The 23,565-nt window shown below is 39.5% G+C and overlaps 1 protein-coding gene across 2 annotated transcripts; it reads right to left on the bottom strand.

The window, feature by feature from the left end:
- Positions 1-980: 980 nt before the first annotated feature.
- Positions 981-13,602, bottom strand: ankrd10b (ankyrin repeat domain 10b). Of its 2 annotated transcripts, XM_037240144.1 has the most exons (6): positions 13,275-13,601; positions 12,118-12,270; positions 11,440-11,531; positions 3,600-3,865; positions 2,678-2,779; positions 981-1,443 (listed from the first exon to the last, which is right to left on the bottom strand). In XM_037240144.1, the coding sequence occupies exons 1-6, from the start codon at positions 13,470-13,472 to the stop codon at positions 1,262-1,264; spliced, it is 993 nt and encodes a 330-aa protein (XP_037096039.1). In that variant the 5' UTR covers positions 13,473-13,601; the 3' UTR covers positions 981-1,261. The 2 variants fall into 2 exon arrangements, with proteins under 2 accessions (XP_037096039.1, XP_037096038.1); XM_037240143.1 differs by lacking the exon at positions 981-1,443 and having other exon boundaries at positions 1,830-2,779; positions 13,275-13,602.
- Between the last annotated feature and the right edge of the window lie 9,963 nt (positions 13,603-23,565).

The following is a 23,565-nucleotide window of genomic DNA, read 5'->3' as shown; positions in this document are numbered from 1 at the left end:
TTTAAATGGAAGATACCATGTGTCAATGAATAGTAGGGGTTCTGAAAATATATGACATATAACCGCCTTAAATATCTCGCCCTAAATATATATACAGACAGAAACCTGCCTATTATCATACACATTGAAGTCAGTTTCTTCAAAACCAGTCTTAAATGACCCACCAGCAATTTTTGTGTGACGGGGTGATTCTATTCTCCCCTGTTTAGTAAGGTGGTAGTGTGCGACGGGGCGCGGCCACTATGACGTGGTGTTTGTGCTGTGATGTGGTGGTGAAGGTCGGGCCTGCTCCAGACAGGTGACTTGGCTCCAAGCACCGACGCAGCGGGGGCCAAACACGTGAGACCGGGGTGTGCGAGCCCCATCCGCTCTATTTAAAGACACAGTCTGGGTATGCTTTCATGAACCCAACTGCCTACAAATTCGACGAACAGGAGAAAATAGACGACTTCGCACTGGGGGGATTGAAACAGAATACTTTGGTGTAACCTTTGCCCCAAAGGGAAAATGATTCATTACAATTAGAATGCAAGAAAAATAAAAGATAATTAAAGCTATGTACAAAAGAACAAACGTTTGTAAAGGCCACCTCTGGATAATATATTATCATTAGGGTTATTACACATGAAAGTAACACTACCATAAAAATCAATTTTAACAAGCCTTTAATTTTGCAAGCCAAAAGAAGTCACGTCGTGAGAAAAATGGTTATAATTTCTTGACAAAATAGAATGTAGATATTGAAAGGATATTATCACGAGGAATAAGTTGCAATTTTCCTAGAATATACAAAGAAAATAGTGACAAATATTTAGAAAACGGATTTCTTTAAAGTTGTAATATAGATAGAAAGTCAAAGAAAGTTGGAACAATGTGAAATAGGTGGAATTTACACATTTACGCAGCAATACTGTGAATTTACTGCTTTTGTCTTATAATACTGTACAAATTTTAAATTATAAATTTCCTTTACAGCGTGGCCTCAAATACTTTCATACAAAACAAACTCAATCATGTTGGACGTTGGCAGTGTTTTAATAAAGATGCTTACTTACGAAGGAATATATACAAACAACAATCGTGTGAAAAACTTAAACCAGGAACCACTTCTCCAAGCGTCACATACACAAAGAAAGAAAACTGCCACACTGGGTCTGCCCTTCACAACAGGAAATTATTCCATTACCTAGCGGCCCACCGCTCAATGGCTTTTAAGGCAAATGAAGAAATGTTAGGCTAACAGTTTGTTGTTCATCTAAATTTAGGCTCCATGGTAGAGGAGCATGGTGCTCAAGATGGTGTGGTCATACAACTGCTCCGCTTTAACAGACTTCTGGTGCTCCACTTGGCTGATCTCGGGTGACCCCGTGTAGACTGCAGTGGTTTCGCGCTCGAAGGGAAGCTGCGGTTGACAGTGACCAAGTGAGGAAATGCCAACTGACACTGGGAGGGAGAAGACAAACAATCAAGAGCATGTGCAAATAAATCATTTGTGAATGCAGACCTAATTCTGGAGGTGACCTGTTCAAAACCGCTCGGTCATTGAAGTCCTCTGCAAACTTTGACATGTAGGTTACATGTGGTACCGTGATCAATAAATTGTAAAAGACGCTTACGTGATCTTGCAAATCACAAGCCCATACTTGCCTCTAAATAGGTCACAACCTGCTTTGCTGCATGACACGCTGAACTAGTTTCCTAGATACCGCTTTGACAGGTTCAAATTTTTCGAAATATAATCCACTGCTGCGCTCCAAGTCAGAGCAAAAGTTGTCAACACTTTTTTTTTTTTACATTGATTCAATTACTGAAATAAAGAAAAGAAAAACTGTTTATAAAATTGTCCAACATTTAATGATTTAACATCATTAATTACAAAGCTACACCTGATCAACACTGACACACAAAATCCCAAACAAATTTAAATGCAATGAGGAAACAATTCAAATTGTTTCCACAATCAGCTCAAGCAATAAGGCTTTGTTTTCTTAGCAAACAATACAAATAAATGCAAACTTTCTGGGCCAACTAACTGATTATAAAATTCCCTTTAAACTTTTCTCAACACCTTAGCCACAACAAAAATGGATACAACAGTAAATTTGTTAGTTGACTGTTGTGAACAAATTGCCATTAAGACTAATAACCAAGGACAGTGTTATTTTTTACACTGTTTAACAACTGAGACAGGGAACAACCATTTTTATCTGCCAATGTCCTATAAAAATGTGCAAAATAAGTTTTTAACTCTCAAACCGACAGTATAACTGGACAAATGCTTTAAAATCTTGTTCGAAATCAGGTATACAGGAGGGTAGAAAAACTTACGCACACTGCAACACACACACCTTTCTACTTAGCTTTATCCATGTAAGATGCAAACAATTGCCATAAGCCATAGTTTAACAATAGCGAAATATATACAACACAAATGTGACTATTAGAATGTGTGGCAACACACACGCACAGAACACACACTCGCGACCTGTCTACAAATAAGCGTACGAATTAGTGCAGCGACAAGGAGTCTGCATGGATGTCACATTGAAGACCTCCAGCTCTTTAGCTGCGGGGTTGGAGGTGGCCCGCCCCCCCTGGTCCTCCCACTGATCCATAGGCCCTGGTTCGTTGGCTGGCGCAAGCCCATTCAGCCCCAATGAAACGGGTCCTGGCCCACCTGAGTTTACAGTAGACGCCAACTCCATGCTTTCCATTGGGGACTCTCCAGCACCAACCAGAGGCCCGTTGCCGTTCTGCAGTTCGAACGCATTGCCAGCGCCTAAGGGAAAGGGAAAAAAAAAAAACAGTAAAGGGGATAAAGTTATTTAAAAGTAATTCAGTAAACAAAAGTAACACAATAAAGTTAACCTTCTTCAGTTACAGTAGGGTACAAATTATATAAACACGCAATATAACTTCCAAAACAGGTACTCTGTCTCATTAAATTACCTTGTGTTGTTGCAAGGTTTGGCTTCCAAACATTTCCTTTACCTAAGAAGGCAAATTCATGATTTCGTTTAGGAATATCCATTTCTAAGCCTACCCGTAAATGTAGCAACTGGTAACTTGATCAATGGCACCCTCTGCTGTTTGCTGCAGAGCAGCAAACTCAAGTTCCACAAAGTCATGCTTGAAGACAAGCGACCATGATGTAAAAAGTGTTATTTATATGAACATTAGTCAATCTAAATCACTTAATCCTGTCTTTGCATTTGGCTTGTGAGTGTGTGTATATTGTTGGACATGTACCAAGTGCTGCATTTGATTTAGTCTAATTTCCTTCTATTAGCATGTTTTCACTTTTTAAGTCCCCCAAAATTCTGTTTACATTTACTAAAAAAAAAATCCCAAAGTACAAACATCTAAAATAGACACAAACAACCACAGGGGTGTCGAAAGAGTGCATCAATAACACGTGGGAAAACAAAAACAAAAATTACAAGCGCCTGATGCAAATTCATTCAACAAACACAAAATTACAAGAGCTTGCCAGATACTTAATGCAAATTAATTTTGGATTCACCCTGAAAGTGGCCGGATTTTGATTTCCCTTACGCTGCCATAATACATATTTACATTGTGGCACAAAATGGACTCACCATTAGGTCTTGCCTTCTTAACCGTGTTGATTTCCTGGCCATCGAATGACCTCTTTCTGTTGGGTATGCCCTTGAAGAAGCTGCGGCTCTGGATAGCGGGGTGTGTGTGGCCCCCATTCTGGCTGGTGCCATTAAGAAAGGCCCCATTATGGAACTGAGCCATGTTTTGTTGAAAGTTTTGGGCATTGGCGAGAAGCTCAGCACACTCCTGGAAGCCCTGCGCGTGGGCCAGGTCGGCGGCGGTCAGCCCACTGGCATTCCTTACACTGCACAATGGGAAACGTTGGGTGTCAGTGGGACTTAGTGCATGTTGTCTTGAACACAAAAAGAAAACATAACACACACTCGCTCTCTCTGTCATACACCCAGCCACACACACACGCACGCACGCACACGGCAACAGACTCAGCAAGCAAACACTCACACAGACATGTACAACGATGAATTAAATCGCCTTGGTCGTCATGACAGATGATGGATCCCTTTTGGATCGTTTGCATCATCGTTTGAATGAACTGAATGTTTTCAAATATTTAGATGAAAAATAAGTCTGCTGGCCAAGAGACGGGATTAAAACAATGGAAATGATGAATTTCCTTTAGAATGTTTACCTGAAATGATCCGAGATGAGAGTGGATGATCAAGCGTCGTGGAACCCAGTAAAGACTTGTTGACCAATGCTCTCGAAATGAAAGACAAGCTAATAAGGACAAGATCACCTTCATGTCCAAATGCGTGCAAGGAATTCAAGTATGGAGTGCACCAGAAGAGAACAGCATGTGAAGTATCATAAAGTAGAAATGCTAAAGATGATAGTTGCTAAAAATGAGAATGATGAGTCCAAAGTCGAGAAGGCTGGATTTCAAAATCGCTCCGTGATACTAAGTCCAACATCCCGAGGATGAGCCACGTATCAGAGACATATCTTCTTGGTAAGTCCATGAAAAAGAACTGAAATTAAAGTGTTTGCGACAAGTATACGAGAACTTTCAAGGTAAAGGTCTGGTCTGAAGATTGCCCAGAAGAACATGTGCATCTGAGATTGTGTGTGTGTGTGTGTGTGTGTGTGTGTGTGTGTGTGCATTGTTCACACTTGTGTTAATCGCGCCTCTTTGCAGCAGACTTTCATAATGCCAGAAAAGATCAAACAAGCAGTGCTGGGGGCTGGATCGTCGTCAATTGTGGAATTGATGTTACTCGACAGTAAAACCAATATCCATCGTTATTCCAAAATTATCCAATGCCAATGGAATATAGTTGCAGACAAAGAGAAAGCTCCCTTAATTGGCAGAAAACAAAATGCAGCTAAGGGCCGGGTCGCTTCGAGATTAATGAACGGAATTCTCCATTTACAAAACAATACTGCACTTGTTTGTGTGAATGTCATCACAGTGCGTAATGTGTTCTCAGCGCAAACAAAAAGGTCTTTGTCAACTAAATGGAGGTTCTGGAAAAGTGCCAGGATGCAGCTCCTACGCGAGAGGCACCATTTTCATGGAGCAATTATATGACCCCACAGAAGTTCTTCAATTTCACTTGTGATAAATTGATTTTTTTTTTTTCCCCCCAAATCAAAGTGTTGAATAGTTTTACTGTAAGCAAGTGGCATCGACTTCCACAATGTGACAACTTTCCAGCCATTTCCATCATATCTTTGGGTCATAAAAAACCTTTAGAGAAGTAGTGCATATTAAATATCTTTACATTGTGAAATATAATAATTAAAACAAAAATATCACACAATAACTTGTGGCACATCACCCGCCTCCCCAATTCAAATTAACGCTTCCAAAACATTTATCCAATCAGATCATTTGTATGAAGATTTGTGATCATGTAAATGTACTTGTCTCACGTCAAGGAATACATTTTTCATTTTATAGAATGACTTTTTTTTTTTTTTTAAACTATGTATCGGTGGTATAAAGGCCCAAACAGCCACAACATGGATTAAACCATCATCTGACCCTTTCAAAGGGTGACAGGGCAGCAGTTCAATAACGCGTGTTCTGACGTCAGCTCAAATCTCCACTCATTCCAACTAAGGCCTTCAAGCACTAATTCCATCAGCATGACCTTAAAAGCACTGCTCAGGCACTCCCTATAAGGAGTCGAGCTGATCTGTTGACTTATCAATCAGATTCATACTTCCAAATTAAAACCAAAATGAAAAGATTTTCTGCCAAGTTGACTTCAGACACTAATTGTTGTAAATTCATCAATGATCCAATATATACTTGGTTTACTTGAATAGGTTGTAGTTGTAAACCTTTATTGCTTGTCAAGAGTAAAAATGAGCATATTATGGTTTTATATAATTACTTTATTGCTCAGTATCAGGCATAACATTTCTTGACAAATATATATCAAATTTGAAAGTCTTTAAATGCCGGTAAAGTATGCTTGGTGCTTCAGCAGACAACTGGATTAAAAATAAAGAATAAACAAAAAAAAAAGCAAGGACGTATTCCTTTCGTGAGACGTGACATCTTTAGTGTGCATCGATCCATTTGTTTGGTTTCAAAAGGGAAGCGTTAATTCTTTTTGAATGCCTGGTATGCTTTGCTTTTCAGTCCTATGTACATAGTGTATGTCTTCGCTAACTAATCGTCTAACCTCCCAGAGGCAACCTAAAGTCATGCTAGTGCTTTGACATGGGACTCACGTGATTAAACCTGTCCATATAAAGGGCTCCTAATGGTTAGTTGACAAAAACAAATAATAGATTGAATAAAAGTAAATAAGCTAAAAATAAAGACAAAAGCTAGATACAAGAACAATCATGGGTAATAAATAAGCAAAGCATGCAGGTCTAAAAAAAATTTCAGTTGTGATTCATTGACATCAAAACCTAGCATTAAAACCAATCACCGCAAGAAATACCTCAACAGTTTGCCAGTGTGTAGATAGGAAGCGATAGTGAGAACACTCAATGCCACAACAGTGCGGCTATCCCAGGGAACGGGGCAGACTCAGCAGTGTCTATTCTCCCCCTTTCTAGGATTACTTGAAAAAACCAAGTCATTTCCAACTCAATGGCTGCAAAACAATTAAGATGGACGGTTCTGTTTTAACAGGTGAGCAAACTTTTGTCTTTTTTTTTTCTTTGTCACTTATTGCCACTTTCATGAAGGAAAAGGTGACAAAGGATTACAGGATATTGTATCAGGTTAATAGTGTGACATAACAATATTATTAAGACATTTCTTGGCATGACGTTAAAATATTTGCACAGTGACAGAACAGTGAATAAATAAATAACCATTGCACAGGATGATTGTTACCGTTACACAGTTAATAGGTGAGTACATGGCGCTTAGCAACGCTAACGCTAACAACCCTAAATCGCTCAGCTGTTCTAATATTCTGTCTTCAAACTTGCCTAACAGTAGCCTGTCTCCTGCTAACGGGTTGCTTTTCAACTTCCCGAGGCTCATGACAAATTCAAATATAGGGATATGGAGATTAAGTAAAAAAAAAAAGGAGGAGTGGGGGGGGGTCATGGGAGTCATCAGTAATATGAAGTTATAAAGTTAGACAACAAGTAATGTGATGCATGTTGAGTTTTTAGATTGGTTCAGCAGCAACGAGGTTAAAAAATTTAGAGGTTTTAAATCCATCACCATTCTTCAAGTACGCGACAAATGTATTCATTTTTTTTAACATTAGGGATTTACTGCCTAAAAAGCAGGACCAGAAATGGGTCTGTTATTGATCCCCAAGAAGGCAAAATGCCCCCTTCCCATTCAGTATTACATTAACAATTGTTAGTTAAAACGCGTTGGTCGACAAAATGACATTTTAAGGTATGATTTATATTATTTGTCTTAACAAAAGAAAACACATTTTAAGTGTGTGAAAAGAGAGGGGTTAAAATGGCTTCCACTAACAAATTACGTGGTCTTTCTATTTTTGTCTACGCCTTTACTTCGTCTTTCGGCGAGTTCAAGAGGATGGCTCGACAACGCAGGACAGACAAAGCAACATCTGAGTAGATGTTAAGACTGACATTCATCCAAAGAAGCGAAGAGGATCAATTCTGTGGGCACTGTTTGAATCAAACAAAAAAAAGGTAAATGATTTTGTTTGTGATATTTAATATTGTTTATTTGAAATCGCATGTCCACTTAACTGGAAATGCATTTAGTAAATTAGCAGGTGTGATTGATCAGTATCTTAGTTGATCTAGAACGATTTACCATATTTTTTTATCTTAAGTGTGTTTTCCTTTAATATGATTGATGTATGTAGTGTATCTAAGAAGTGCAATAGTATTTAGTATTTGGTTTGTCATGAGCCTCATTCCCACCTAAAATGCTTGCCTTAGGTTCCCTCTTAAATGCGCCCTCAAAATTTCCCCCGACTTAAAATAATAAACTTCATAGTAGAGACTAAAGACAGAATCTGTGATCTAAAGGGGAAAAAAATACATTTTCATCACTTATACATTTACTCATCAGGTAATAACCAAATGCACATCACAAGAAATGGAGCATGTATTAATTTTGGTGAGGCCAAACCAACCAGGGGTTTCATGTGCCATGAAAAGACATTTCTCAATGTAGAGTAAAATGCTTGGTGAAAACTTGAAGATCCGAATTTAATGTGATTTTTTTTTTTATAAGTTACCACTGAATCTCTGAAGGGTTTTGCTGTGTTGTTCATCAAAGCAAATTTTTTTCTTTATCATTACAAAGTTTGTAATACAAACACTACATAAATGATACCTCATCAACAATATCATAATACGAATAATAATAATATAACAATATTAATAATAATAATGATAATACTACTACTACTACTACTACTAATAATAATAATAATAATGTTTGTTGAACAGTTACAGTATGTAAGATTTGAAATATATTTTGCTCAAACACATTTACAGGAATGGTTTTCTTTTTTTTTGTTCGATAAATTAAACAACCTAAATAATACACACATGAAAGCTCCCCGGAAATTCTGGACCTCAGGACAACGTCAAATGGCATTGGAACAATTAGCAACAGCCTGATGCAAAGTATGAAACTGCAAGTCAAATATAATTTTAGAAGGGACATAAACAGGAAATATGCTATTTTGGGTCAGAAGTGACAAGAACATTCCAAGCAAACAGAACATAATACTGCAGGAGATGGGATTAGCCTGAAAAACTACCATTTAATGGTTATGATTAACAACAAATTTTTGGAGGGGATGCCACTTAAAATTATAATACGTGAACATTTACAGGATCATAATATTTATTTGTAGATGGAAATTCAAGTTCCTTATAGTGGTGTGTTTTAAATTTTCTTTTATTTCTATACTTTCTTTAGTCTTTAGCCAGGAATAAAGATTTAATTATGAATGAAACTGAATCACAACTTTTCATACAGTAAGACATAAAATAAAATAAAATAAGAGACTTCAACAAGTCTTTCTTGATTATTTTTATTCTTGACTGGTAAACATTAAGTATGTGAACCTCACTTCTTGCGGTAACAGTAAATGGTGGTTTGTCATTTACTACGTTAATACATCCCTCGACCAACTTGTCAAACATATATTAAAGTATATATTAAAAAAAACAATGATTAACTGATAAAAATCAAGCATTGCTTTTGAATAGTGGTTTAGCAGAATTATTCTAAGAAACAAACTCCTATAACAGGCCAGGGCAAAAATGATTACCTCCGAGAGAAGATTGAGAATAATTTGATGTTCAACCAAGTTGTATCCTCCGATTAGCGTCAAAGGTGTCTTCAATTTTTCTTTTATCAGGCAGAGACTGATTATACAAATGGTAGCAAAAGAGCCCTTCCAGAGAAACTAAAAGTGAACTCCAAAGTCAAGGTGAAATCAGTGTCATATCGCACCATCCATTGGATTCCATGAGGCCAAAAAATTAAGGCGAGCACCACGGTTGAAAATAAATGGCAAAAAAAAAATGCAAGACTGTAACTTGTCAAACTCCATGCGGACAATTGACAAAGCTTCTGGGACGAAGTAGTACTGACATAAGAGGGGGAACGAAATATATATATATATATTTTGGCAGGGCACATCACAGGTGCAAAAATGAAGCATCCCAAGAAAAGAACACCGTCCGTCCCTTAGTGAAACATGGTTGATGTCCTGTTATGTTCTTTGCTACATCTGTCACAGGGTCTCTTGAATCTGCGCAGGATAGAATGAAATCTCAAGACTAGCAAGGTCTTCCAGAAAGAAATGTGCAGTCCACTATCAGAAAACACTGCCAAACAAGAGCCCTGATCTAAATCCTACAGAACATCCATGGAAGGAAAGTTGTGCAGCAAAATGTTGGTCATTTTGTTGCTCCAGCCTGTTTCAGAAATTTATTTTTAAAATAATTCTGTTTCACCACAATTCAAAAGCAGTTTGAATTTCACTGGTTAATTGAATTACGTTTTTAGTTTTTATTGTTTTATTATTTCAGTATTTGTCTGACCACTGTGGGTTTATCTTTCATTAACAGACCAACAATTTTATCTACGCGTACAAACAGTCTACCCTTGTTATTTTTACCTTTTTATGCAGTTTCATACAATGCGATGCAGCTTTGGTATTTAAAAAAAAAATCCTTTTTAGTGAAGTGCAATGAGCATTTGGTCATATAGTTAAAACTGTATGTGAAACATAAACCAAAATAAATGTTAAATAAAACCACACTAGATATAACAAATATCATGCAACACGACCTACTAAGTTAAGAACAGTTAATCAACATTTTCATCAAACTGTCCTTGTGTTCCAGGTGACCAAATAAGGTGGTGTTTAAACTCAAAGCCGTTGGGATCGGTTAATAATCAACTTTCAGTAATAGCTAGCTCACATCAGACAGGGTCAATTGAGTGTAAATAAAAACTATCGTAAATCTGTAATCTTGCTAGATACACAAGGAGCAATTTGATGAGAATTGTCACAATGATAAACAATTTCAAAGATGAACAAAATGAATCACCTTTTCAAGGGCGAACCACCAAATTGAACATTTTGCCATCAACGGTAAAATAAAGAATACGGCTTCAATCGTTGGCCACTGGTTTCGGTGCGCTTTAAAATGGGATTTTTTTTTTTTTTAGAATCGATTATTCTATAGATTAATTGGATAAAATGTAATCTTCCATTGAAGTGGATTACAAAATCCGAATTACCAAATTACTGTTTACAGTTATTTGGTATTTCTAAGTGATTTAAAAAATATATATGCGTCACAAGAGAGATTAATGTACTCACTAACTATTTTAAAACGGATTCAAACATGGCTCAGTCACTATTTTCCAAAAGCAGATGTTAACAAATGTTTTGTTTTGATTCAACACAAACGATAATCAGTCTGCTTTTACTTTTGTAAAGGACTTTGAAATCGGAAATTAATTACTGTTGAGAGGCTGAAATCACAGGTTCTGGCCGATGTCAAATTAAAAAATGGCTCTCAATTACACAAATATTAAAATAATCGTCGATTAATTTCATTTAAATAATCGATTCGGTGTCCATGAATCAATCAATTATTTTGACAGCTTGAACATGGAACCACAAAACCTGATACGGGTTTGCTGTTCAGTAGATGTGCTGTGTCAGGTGCTATTTTATTTCCCTGAGACAGTCACGTTAATCCGCGTCGCTCTATGTGCAGCTATTTTAAACAGAGCTGGTTCATTCCTCCCACGAGCATGTTTCCTAAAGATTACCCTGCGGACGTCATCGCTGCTCTAATTCAGCTTTTGGTGGCAAGCCCTTGTAAAGACGTCATGTCCAGAGTTTTAGACAAAGAGAGGGTGGAGGGGGTGAAAAAAAGAGATGAGTTCACAACATTGACCACAGGACTTACTCAGCTTTTGCTCCGTGCACTAGGAGAGCGTTGATGCACTCCAGACTGCCCGCACGTGCAGCCTTGTGGATGGGCGTCTCGCCCACATAGTCCTGAGAGATAACGGAGAAGCTCACAGTTAAACATAGAAACACATGTTTGGACTCGATAGAACAAGAGTGAGCGCCTCGACATTTCTCCTTTCAGATTAAGATTTTGAACCAGTGCACTAATTCTCCCTTTTTTTTTTCCAGAGAGGGATAGAGCGACAGAGGAAAAAGGGAGTGTGTGCTCAAGGGAAAGAAACACACACCACGAATGAGTCATGATGAAATACCAGGCGATGCAAACTGCATGTAGTCTAGTACAACTGTTTAGCAGACAGGAATTGAAGCCTCCGCTTTAAGTTGTCTGGTTAGCCCGCAAAACAGAACAACCAGTTATTTGAAATGAAAGTCTGCACTCTGTGTGTCATGATGACATTGGCTTGTTTATGTCATTGTGACCTACTAATCTAATTTCTCCAAGTAGTGCAGCAGTGCATAAAACCATAATCCCACCATCTCATGCAGCTCATGCAGAAACACGAGTGCCTTCAATTGGCTCCCTTGCGGCAGCAATGCTTTTTGACATTCATAATGAAGTTTTATTTCTATTATCGTTCCAGTGTCTAGTGCGCATACTCATCTGATCACTCACCTGTCTATTAATGTCTGCGCCGGCTTGTAGGAGCCATAACAAGCATTGGGGATGGCCTCCAAATGCTGAAATGTGAGTTGGTGTCTGGGCAAACTTGGAGGTCACAATGTTGACGCCGCAGCCCACTTGTACCAGACGCATCACACACTCCAGCTGGGGAGACACAAAGAATTCATAATTATTCATTTAATTGTTCACACTGACAGGTGAGGTAAAAAGCTGGTTGGTGCACCCATCTAGTTCATTTGCATAGTAGGCTGTTTACTTTTGGCACCTCTTCAATTTCCTTACAGTGAATGATGAAAGGATCTTTGCAGATCATTGAATTTATCACAACTGGACTGTTTTGGTTGTCCTAGAAGATGTTTAATCGGTCCGACACAGGCTAGCTCAAACAGCTGCAGTCCGAGTGTTGGTCTGGAAACATCTAGGTATTTATCCTTTTAAATTAGGGGCAACCCCCAACCACAGATTAATGTATGTATATCACTCTTTTGAAAACTCAAACTACAGTTGTGTAAATTGTTTGGAGAAGCCTCTGCCTGCCAACGGCAGGTGGAATCATCCTTGAGCCCAGAATATTTTATTATAACAATGATTGTAGAAAACCCTAAGGCCAAAAGTGGATCTTTGTTAGTTATTTGTTTAAGGCTAAATTATTGAATCTATTCCGGGACCCGATGAGCTGGATGAATACAAGGCCTTCGTGAACACAATTTATGTACAGACCACAAGTTACACGACCTCAAAACGGGCATTATTTACTTGTTATGTATTAAAACTTGCAAAAATGTCCACACGGGTATTAACGTAATACGTGTTACTGAGGCTTAACGGCATTTTTAGTTAGCTAAATCCTATGTAGGTTTCCCTCCGATCACTCGTGAAAACCAAAATCCACAAAGCTACTATGTCCAAAATGATCATTAAGATTAATCGAGTAAAAATAAAATCTATTTGCGTGTAACAAACGGCAACCGCGCACCATTGTCTGCTTCCAGTATGGCGGCTTATACTCCACATAAGGTGCAGACGAGGAAGCGAACATCAGGAAATGGCCGAGAAAGCTTGGCGCGCTCGGGAAAGACGCCAAGTTCGCTCCCAAAAGAAACGAAAAGAAATGTAAATAAAGGCGACCCTCCAAAGTGTCGAGCTACCTTTCCGAAATGAGCTGCCCAGTGTATGGGCGTCCAGCCGTAGAAGGTGTCCTCCACGGTGAGGTCAGCCGGGTTCGCGGTTGTATGAAGCAAGGAGCACAAGGCGCCGACATCTCCATCTCTGCACGCCCGGTGGAGAGGGAAGCGGCTGTTTAACACCTCCTCACTCGAGAATCCAGAATCACACACCACCGACATAGTTAGGAAAACAGATAAATGTACAAAATTGGGAGGAAAAAAATGCGACAAGATCCTACGCCGGCCCGGTAGTCTAGTGTGTGTGTCTTTCTGCCTGACAACACAAAGCACACGACCGAAGTGAAACTTGAGAGACTCCGAAAGAGATGTGAAACGTGGCATAGATTTTCCACGACACATGGAGTGGCTCCGACTGAACCCGGAAGACATGGACTGGATTTTACAAAAATCCCGGATTGAGTATTTCTTCTTCTGGTGATAATTTATAGTAGCTAGAAAAAGTGAACAATTAACCACAGCGCCACTCTTTGGGTCGCCGTCATGTTTGCGTCAGTTTGAGCACTGTAGATTGTTTTCATTTTGCCACAAGATGGCAGCACACAACCAAGAACAAGCTCACTCTTGACCATAGTGAAATGTTTTTTTTGCATGGCCAGGTTATCAGTGGGATTTTGGAAGCAATGCCGTGGGACAAAAGAACATCTTAAATGCACTTGAGCTTGTCCATCCATCCATTTCCCCGTTGCACTTGCCTTCATTTGGAGCCTGGGCCAAACAATAGACGCCAACCAAATTTGGTCATTAAGATTCATTCATTGTTCACCAGGAAAATGAGGACATTGTTCTTAAAGGTCATTGAAAGGTCATTGCACTAAAGTTGATAGCTATACTGTACATTAATTCATCACCACTTTTTTTTGTGGTTGTTTCATCATCCTAGTTTATGTTCTTGAATCCTGTTGCTGACCTTGACCATTCATCCCTCACACGAATGCATTCTGTTATCTTATCAGTCTGCATCGATGTCCACCTTTTTGCTCCAAGCAAATCCACAGTCCGAATTTCCCCCTTGCACACTTCAGTGAGCCAAACCTCAGTATCTCTTCATTCTTCAGTCTTTCCTCGGCTGCGCGTTGAAGGTGTACAAAGGATTATTTGCTTAGTTTCGATAGCGCAATGCAGTCAACTCCACGCAGGCAAAATCGAAGTGACGCAAAGGTGCTTGATAAATATGTTAGTGTGTAATAGACGTGTGTGTAATAGTGTGTGTGTATCCTCAGTGTATTGCAGAAAATAGAGCTTCTACCCACCAGGTTTCAATGCTTTTCTTTTTGGCAACTTTAGCTTGGCATAATTTGTTGGACAGCAATGTTGTTGCTCAAAAACAAGCCAGAAATCTAGTCGTATTGTTTTTACAAATAAAAATTGTCATTATATTTTTCCTCCAGTTGTCAAATGTCATAAAATACAGTAGATTTTGTCAACTCCAATAATATAAGTGCAATTTCCTCTGGGGTTGGTTGGTCACCTTGGCTTATATTCAAATGGACTGTTAACAATGAAAAATAAATGTGTTTAATAATAATAATAATAATTTATTGTATCTGTACCTATTTGGACATGTGCCATACCTCCACAAAGTTTGATTTGTGTGTAACACAAAAACACATTACAGCTTTTGCCTTGTTTTATCTAGGCCAAAGATCAAAATTCCTCCTTCCTCGTAGTATAAATCTTTTCTCAAAACAGCCAACATTGTTCTTTGCTTTGCGAAATGTTTCCCCTCCAGACTGAGCCAAACACCATGTGATGAATGAGACAGGATGCCGAATTAAAAGAGCCTCTTTATCTTCCCTTGCTGTATGCCATAGCATGCTGGGAGCTGATGTCAGTGATGATGTCATCACTGTTGGCTGTCATGTTTAAATTTGTAATCCAGTTGGCATGGGCTCCTTTTTTCTATACTGTGGCAGGTACATTAACAGGATTTTATACAAAATATGCTACACTAGTCAACATGTGGATACTTTGGTGCTTAAAGGTTATGAGGTGGAGTCCGGCTGTGCCACTAATGACAGGCGTGAAAGACGAGTGTCCGCTGTGATGTAATCCAAATGATGGTGTGACCTTGTTTGTTATAGGACGTGACTCGCAGGCAGATTGGCCCTCTGAGGTTGTTTCATTTAAAGACAAAAAGTCTTTTTGTAAATGTATCATGATTTTAATCTCAATGTGTTGATATATGCACGTTACTCTTACTGAGAAAATTGTATTTTTAGGGGTACAATTGATTGTCACTGGGGTGGTTTTGGAGCCATATATTTTCAAAAAAACATTGTTGAGAAACCCCACACATAAAAAGGAAAACTATCAGTATGTTTTTTGTACTGCTCTTTTATGTGTCTTCCACGAATCCAATTAAATTGTAACACTGACCTTCAAAAGGCAGCAGAAAATTCAAAGAAGCAAGGATCATAGTAGAAAAAAGAAAAAGATGCTAACTGATTGTCATCAGTAGTGGATAAACGACAAAATATTTGTTGTACTCCACTATAATGTAAGGGAAATTAACTTTGATGACTAGATGATGTCATAATATTTCTGAAGCTAAACACGCTGTTATTAATCAACAATCGTTCTATCTCTGATTTAATGTTACATTTTTCCTGTGCTTTTAAAGATTTCACGATGGCAATGCTTTGATTTCCATCCTCAACTCTGACAGGCCTTACCGGTCTCCCACACCAGACGGCCATGTTTTGGTTTATGCGGCTTTGAGAAACACCATTTGCGCTTTTGTGTGCCGATTGTGTGTCGCTGCAGACAGGAAGCACGCTCTGCAGCCACACATTGTCTTACCATCTGTTGTTCCACTTGTGTCACACCACCGTGTCCTGTCTTTCACCACATTCATTTTCTTTTTTTTCCACTGTCGTCATTAAAGGACCATATGAAAGATGGCTGTATTGAGGATATGAATGCAAGCCCAAGGTCATTTATATACAGTGCAATCAGCCGTGTGCCCTTCAGCCTGCAGTCCGCAATGTTTGAACTGGAGGAGGGGCTGCAGCTTTGGGGCTGACATCAGTTGCCTCTGACGTCAGCGCAGCACTCGCTTACGCCAAGAGATTATGATTAACAGCTTTTTTTTCCTCCATAGAGTTTGTCTGTGGGATGGAGTTCTATTTAAAAGATTTACACGCACGTAATGTCTCATCACTATTTTCTTTAACTTGTCGATGTAATTGGGGGTTACTAGTTAGATTCAGTCACATTTAGTAGTGACGGTAAAGGTCGAAAATGTGAATATGTTTATCTCGCGTGTGAAAGAGATCAAAGATTTAAAATTCTAATATTTGACAAACTGCCAAAGGCAGGCCAGAGGTTGAGCCACATTGTATTTGTTTGCGGAATAAACGTATGACTAGAACGCGAGACGGTATTTACGCCACCCGTCCTGAATGATACTTTCAAAACTCGGCCTTTCAAGATGAGATAAGATCAAGCATCAGAATAATATTCTCTATCACATCCCTACTATAGCATATTAATAAATTTCTGTGACACAGTTGAACTCATACATTTTTTAATTAAGTTTCTACCAGGAAACTGAGATGCACTTCTTTGGGCGTTTGTTTCTGAGCTAGAGACTAAGTTAAAATTTTTGATGTAAAGATCAAACTGTGTTAGCCCCCCCCCCCCACACACACACACACACACAACACACACACACACACACACACAGGGTTTGTTGACCCTGCTCCTACTTTTGGAATCGTTGCCAACAAAGAGGCCAAAGAAAAAGGTGTGCCTGAAAGGTTACATTACAATTACGTCACGGCTAACATACTTCTACGATTGACTTTGTCATTGGTTGCGGCCATGTAGTAGCTGAGCCTCTATTTTCTACCAGATGTGGTGTAGCCAACTTTGTTTACACTATTGCCCGCTTACGTCATTTAACCCTACATTACTTTGTATAACATACATTACACAATGGGGACCTTTGTAAGAAACACGGAAATGATCTTCCTGTGAGTCAACAGAGTGTCCACCATGGCAGATAGCAAACAAGTATGGCCTTTTTAGCCATGATGTGATGTAATTTCTTCCTGGGAACATACTTTAGGGATGCTTATTTTTCCAGTCTGGGTTGAGCTGGGCAGAATTCCCACATGCATGGTATGGATGCTTGATATGGAGTTGTCTTTGCCGTTGCAGCATTGCAAACTCCCTCCGAGATTTTGGAGTGTTTTTTTTTGTTCGTCCCCATCCCCTTTTTGATAAATTATTAATATCAACATACACAACAAAACAAATGGATTGAAATGAGTAAAAAAGAAACAGATGCTAACGTTAGCTTACGTGGCTTTACCTTTATACCTCTTATACAGCAGACCCTCATTTTTATTGTTCTGATGACATTATTGCATGCTTTTTCAATTACCTGTGGTTCTATTTTGATGTGGACAGTTCCAACCTAAAACGAGGAAGGTGGCTACTGTGCATTGGAAAAGGTTGTAACGTTTAACCAGTTTTCCTTTCTGCTGTGCGTTTTTTTTCTGTTCATCAATTCATCCATCCATCCATCCATCCATCCATCCATCCATCCATCCATCCATCCATCCATTTTCTCTACCACTTGTCCTCAAATAGGGTCATGATAATAAATCAATTGCTTATTCATTTCCCCCTTCGCTTTTCCGAGTTCAATAAAATATAAAATATTTATGAATGTATTACATTTTCTAAAGCACAAAGCTAAAGCTGTGATAATTACTCCCGCTAAATGTCTCCACATTTTTTTCGCAGCAAAGTAGCTTGAGATACTAATCCTTCCCCAATCAACCTCATAAAATGGGAAAGGGCACCCTGCCAAAACAGAGCTCCAATTGTGAGTCGGTATTTATTCCGTCAAAGCATTAAGACGCTTTGCTTTCAGACGTTGACAAAGTCAGTAAACAAGTTTTCTTTTGCGCAAACACCAAACGCAATAAACACATGTCCCAAATTCACCCACCACCAGACCGGCCAATCAGATCATGCAAAAATAAACATTAAATCTTGCCAATATGCTTTCATTTGTTGTTTTTTGCAGGTTTAATCCACTCGGGGGTCTCAAATTCCAGCAAGGGGTCTGCTGAAATCCCAAACAGTCGACGCCAGTCCTCACATTCCTCAATTAGAACAATAATATGAGTCTAGCGCATTGACATTTCACACCCTGTCGCACACGTTCGCGAGACACATGCAGGATAATCCGGCCTTAAACATGACGTGACACCTGTTATCATCGCTCAGCTGTGCTCGCACTCTCAGTGCCAAGGAGGATTATTGCAGATGTCATGTTGTGGATTGCAACAGCTTTGTATGAATCTTAGCCCTGTCACCTGAGCGGAAAGGCTACCCTTTTAATCTCATTTGTGTGTTTTGTTTATATGTGCATCCTACTACGTGTGTTTCTTTCCTTGTCCTGATTCCTGTCTGGCTGACTCTCATGGGGCCAGGGTGGGAAGAACCGCAGCTGCCGTCTGACGTAAATGCCGCACAAACGTGGTGTTTGTGTATTCACGGCTGCTCCCGGTTAATGGGTTAACTCAGGCTACCTTCAACATAAACTCGCTTAAGCAGCGGCGCCCATGTACTCTATGTAGACCGGCCTGATGTGAACTTGTTGGAAACAACAGCACACTGTCTGTGTGACTTGAAGCAAGGCAGTCTGGAAGACTGCGTTACTTACTGCAGTTTTTATTGATTGTTGTGACGCAGCCGTTAAGTCACAATTCGCATTTTTTAAAACAGAGGGTTAAACACATGCCACAGTGGTCAAAATGATACATTTTAAATATGGAACAAAAGCAAATTTTGCCTTCAAACAACTCAACTTTGACACAAGTGTATGAGGACCTCCAATTAATCATTACACTATGGGCAATAAAATACAAAATACATCACTCGTGCAGTTTCTAGTCAAATTTGCCCCTCTTGCAAAAAAATGCATCCAGAATCAGATATGTAAATGTTATTGATTACAGGTTTTTTTTCAGATTGTGGCTGACAAATGAAATATTCACACATAGAATACAAGGAAATAAAAATAAAATCCAATACTGTGTGAGAAATTAGAAAAATAAAAAAACACAGTCTTTTACAGTAAAGAAAAAAACATCTATGGAAGGCCAATACCGTAAGCGTATAAGAGCTAGTCACAAATGATACTCTGCTGTCTCTTCTTCTGAACGCTTCCAGCTATACCTCCACCTCTGACCTCCTCGGTCCATGCAAAGAACAACACATGTCTGAAGACTGATTGCAAATTGAATCATAATAGGCGCTTTTAATGATTGCATACTGATCAGGGAGTTTCTAAGAGCTCGGAGTATATGGTTTCTGTTTTGTAACCACAGCTAAAACAATGCAGTTTGGGCTTGTTGAGTGACGTCTGTGTTAACTGCTTTGCAAAATGGTGGGAAAACTGTGTCAATCCAATGAGAATGTGTTAACACATTAGCATGAGGTGTTTTCTGCTCTGCTAAAATGGTGATGATGAAGATTGAGAGGTTCCCAATTCCTTCAAACAGGTCAATAATAAATCAATAAAAACAAAAGCTATTTTCCCAGAAATGTTGCAACTTCTTAGGCGGACATTCTGTTTGCTTAGGACTTCTCTGAATAATCATTTCCAGTATCATTGGGAAATGTTCTGTCCAGTGGATATCCATTGTGAAAGCAAACGTGCTGTTACATTTCGTGCGTGTTCCGTTTTGCAATCAAGCATAAATGTGAATCACAGGCCAGCAGACTTATTTAAAGCTAGTACAAATGATGTGTGTGTGTGTGTGTGCGTGTGTATGTGTGTGTGTGCACTGAGACTCAACAAGTGAGCTAGTGGTGCAGATTTGATTAGTGCAGAGTGTGATCTCAATGGAAAGCTCAGTCCGTCTCAGGGGATTGTAAAACGTGCCCCGGAGACTTTGACGCAAGCTGCTGACATCATTGCTCCTTTGGACCAAGTTGTCTCATTACCACTTATGACCATGACAGTGAAGGAGGAAGATTTTGTTCCTGCTATGCTGTTTGATGTGTGATGAAATGAAGATTGAAAAGGCAAATTGGAATAATATCAGGGGAGGGAAGCATTCAATTTGAAAAATATGGCCAACCTATTATATTGTCACTCAGGAAAGAACATTATTTCCACGCCTACCTTTTAATATTAGCATAATTAGGGTTGCTAATTTTAATGGCACAGAAAAAAGTATATCACGCTGGGATAATGATATTTGACTCATAGCATGGGTGCATGGATACAGCCAGGAAGAGCGAGAGGGGGAGGGGGGGGGGACAGAGAGAGGTGCTATCACGCTGACATCTCTGACGTTATTGTGGTGCTACAGCTGGAACATTTTAAAAGTTGGAGGCCTAGTTTTGAATAAAAATATGCCTTGCGGTAGGTCAAAGACATCACTGAAAAAAAAACACCCCTGTTGTGTACTTTTTTAATAAAGTGCAACTGTACAGACGGAGAGCTGAATGTTCCTGCACAAAAAGTACATTGCAACTTTGAGCGTAGAATAGAATGTCACTTATCTTGTCAAACTGGTCATTTTGGTAAAGTTATATTAGAGTCCAGTAACTAGGTTTACGAGTTTATGTATAGAAATTGTTTAAACAGTTTATTATTTTGCTATCTATGAGTCATATTTATCTGCAGAAATAATGTTTAGCCATTATGGGTGGCAGGGAGGATGAATGGCGACGGAAACAAGAAGGGTCTTTGTTTCCCAGGTTAATGTTTACAGGTGGCTGGTCCAAGTTTGCCTAGTTGGACGGAAGAACAAATGTTCTGTTTTCTGACCACTTTGATGAACTAAAATAATAAAGCCTTTGTACAAGAGGTCAGTACAAAGTGTTCAGTGTTCCAAACTCATGCCTGGAAATTAGGAAATTATTTTCTATATCCTGAGTTGCACCCTTTGAGGAATGATACACATGAAGTGATAAAAAGCAGGCAGATGAAAAATTAAGAACTGGACAGACGGCTGGACGAATGGATGGATAGATCATTTTGGCAATGATGATAAAATGTTTCCCAAAATATTATCGAATAAAAGTTTTACGATGGTCATAGTTGGACCTGAATCCATGCTATTGGAAAAATAGTTTTGAAATAGAAGCAAATTAAAGGTTAAGCAGCAGCCCAGTAACAAATTGTGCAAAACTGCACCTTGAATCAGCACTTCAAAGTTGGAGGGGTGGGGGGACTGAACAAATCTTAGGATGTATTGTTCCAGGATTTTTCAAAGCACTGACTATGAGAAAGGAGGAGAACAGTATGTGCTGGACTCACCGTCTGTATGTCTCTGAGGGTGTGTTTGCTTATTTGCACATTCTCTTGGAGCGATTTCACAAGTGGTTTCGTGCCGAAGATAAATCAAGCACGAATGAACGCTTTGTCAACGCATCAGCTTGTGTTGATTTATTGCAGGTGATGGTGAATTCTTTGACTATCTGCAAAAACAATGACACCCGTTTTATCGTTGCACTTTTTATATCTTACGAGTGTTGTGGTTAGCTCTCATCCCACAACACATGGAGATCAACCTCTTGACCTTAAGTGTCTTGCTTTCCTTTTTAGGCCCTGGTGTATAGAAGACGATCCCCACAGGCTCCTCCCCTTTTTTCTGCGCTCACATGGCCGTAGCAGGCGGCCCACACAGATGTCCCAAGTGTCATGTCAGGTTTTTGGACACGCTCCTTTACCCAGATTAGACATTCTAATCCTTGCTTAGCTGTTCTTTCTTCTGGCAGACGCCTCTCTGGTCTCTCCGTTGTTGCCAAATCAAAAGCACGTTGCTCTGAGCCCTCCTCTGTGAAGAGATGTGCCAAGAGAATTCAGCAAGAACTAAGGAAATAGGTACAACATTTGGAGGTACACAAAGTCGCTTTGGAAGGTGATTCCAAAACCACAAGGAATTCTCCAACAAATCAAAACGTTTGCTTCGTCCAAAATCAACATCAACGCCTGCACTTCTTCTTGCCTAGTCCGCCGCTTAGCGCTTTATCCGGCTTTAGAGGGGCCGGCTGTCAGACCATATGGACGCTGAATGGCAAGATCAAGAGCAGAAGGCTCAACACCTGGAAGGATCAAACTTTCCTCCCATCTGGACTTTCAGGGATGTCTCGTGATTTTTATTTGGAATAAGGAACAATAGATGACATCCATACATTCTATCTCAATGCAGCTCACCAGGTTTCTCAAACTGAGGTTGTGACCTGAGAAATGGAAACTGGAATGTCATTTTCAGTCGCCAGCAAGGGACAAAATGGCCGCCTCCTGAGATGATGAATTTTGCTGCTCAATTCATATTCCACAAAAGCGATATAAATCCAGAGTCCTTCCAGTTGGTTAACCTCACACCTGGTAATCCCACTTCTGACACCACTTTTGAATATCCCTAACATGGACATGAGCCCGGGATCTTTTGGGTCAGCAGTTGTCAATAAAATATGAGGAGGAATAACACTGACCCTGATTTGAAGCCTCCGTCTATTGGGTTACGCCATCACACTATCCCCCCTGATTTGAAACCGAGTCAGTTGGGTTGAAAAACGCCAAAGGCCCTCTGGCATGGTTGCCACATTACATACAGAACTGCAGTGTATCATACATAACAGCATCTGCCCTGAGAGTCCCACACAAGTTTCCCATTTGAATCAACCATCCTAACAACATTGTGGTTTTCTATTGTTGGCTGTAGACATTTTTGACCTTTCTGACCTTGAGGAGCTTGCATTGCTTGATTTGTTTTAGACAAGAGACAATCTTTTTTATATTAAATCACTTTCAATATAAGCAGCTCAATTTCATAAATCCCCTGTTGGTTTAGATTGTGTGTGGGTTTGTGTGCAGGACTATGTCAAAGCCAACATTACCTATGAGTTTGATTTCGCAAGAAGTAATTTTCACTATAATATGATCCCTATTATAATTCCCATCATAATGTGAAAGATGCTAAACAGAAACCAGCTTGGCGCCGTATCCTTTCAATATATCACAATACAATACAGACGAAAGTAGTTGTCTGCAGCAATTCTTATGTTTCATCTTAACGTTTCACCATAACCTTCAGGGTATCCCACAAGGCTTCCACTGCCCCCCCCCCCTTTCCCACCAATCCGAGGATAATAGACTGATCCATGTTATGACGCACGTGCCTTTGGTGTCTGGAGGCGCCTTTGTGCACACACGCATTCACATTGGCTCCATCTTGCCTTGTGTGCAGACGTGGGTCGCAGGCAGGTATTTACA

Source organism: Syngnathus acus, chromosome 21, assembly GCF_901709675.1.
Source record: "Syngnathus acus chromosome 21, fSynAcu1.2, whole genome shotgun sequence".
Taxonomy (NCBI): domain Eukaryota; kingdom Metazoa; phylum Chordata; class Actinopteri; order Syngnathiformes; family Syngnathidae; genus Syngnathus; species Syngnathus acus.
This window is presented reverse-complemented; position numbering and strand designations above follow the sequence as displayed.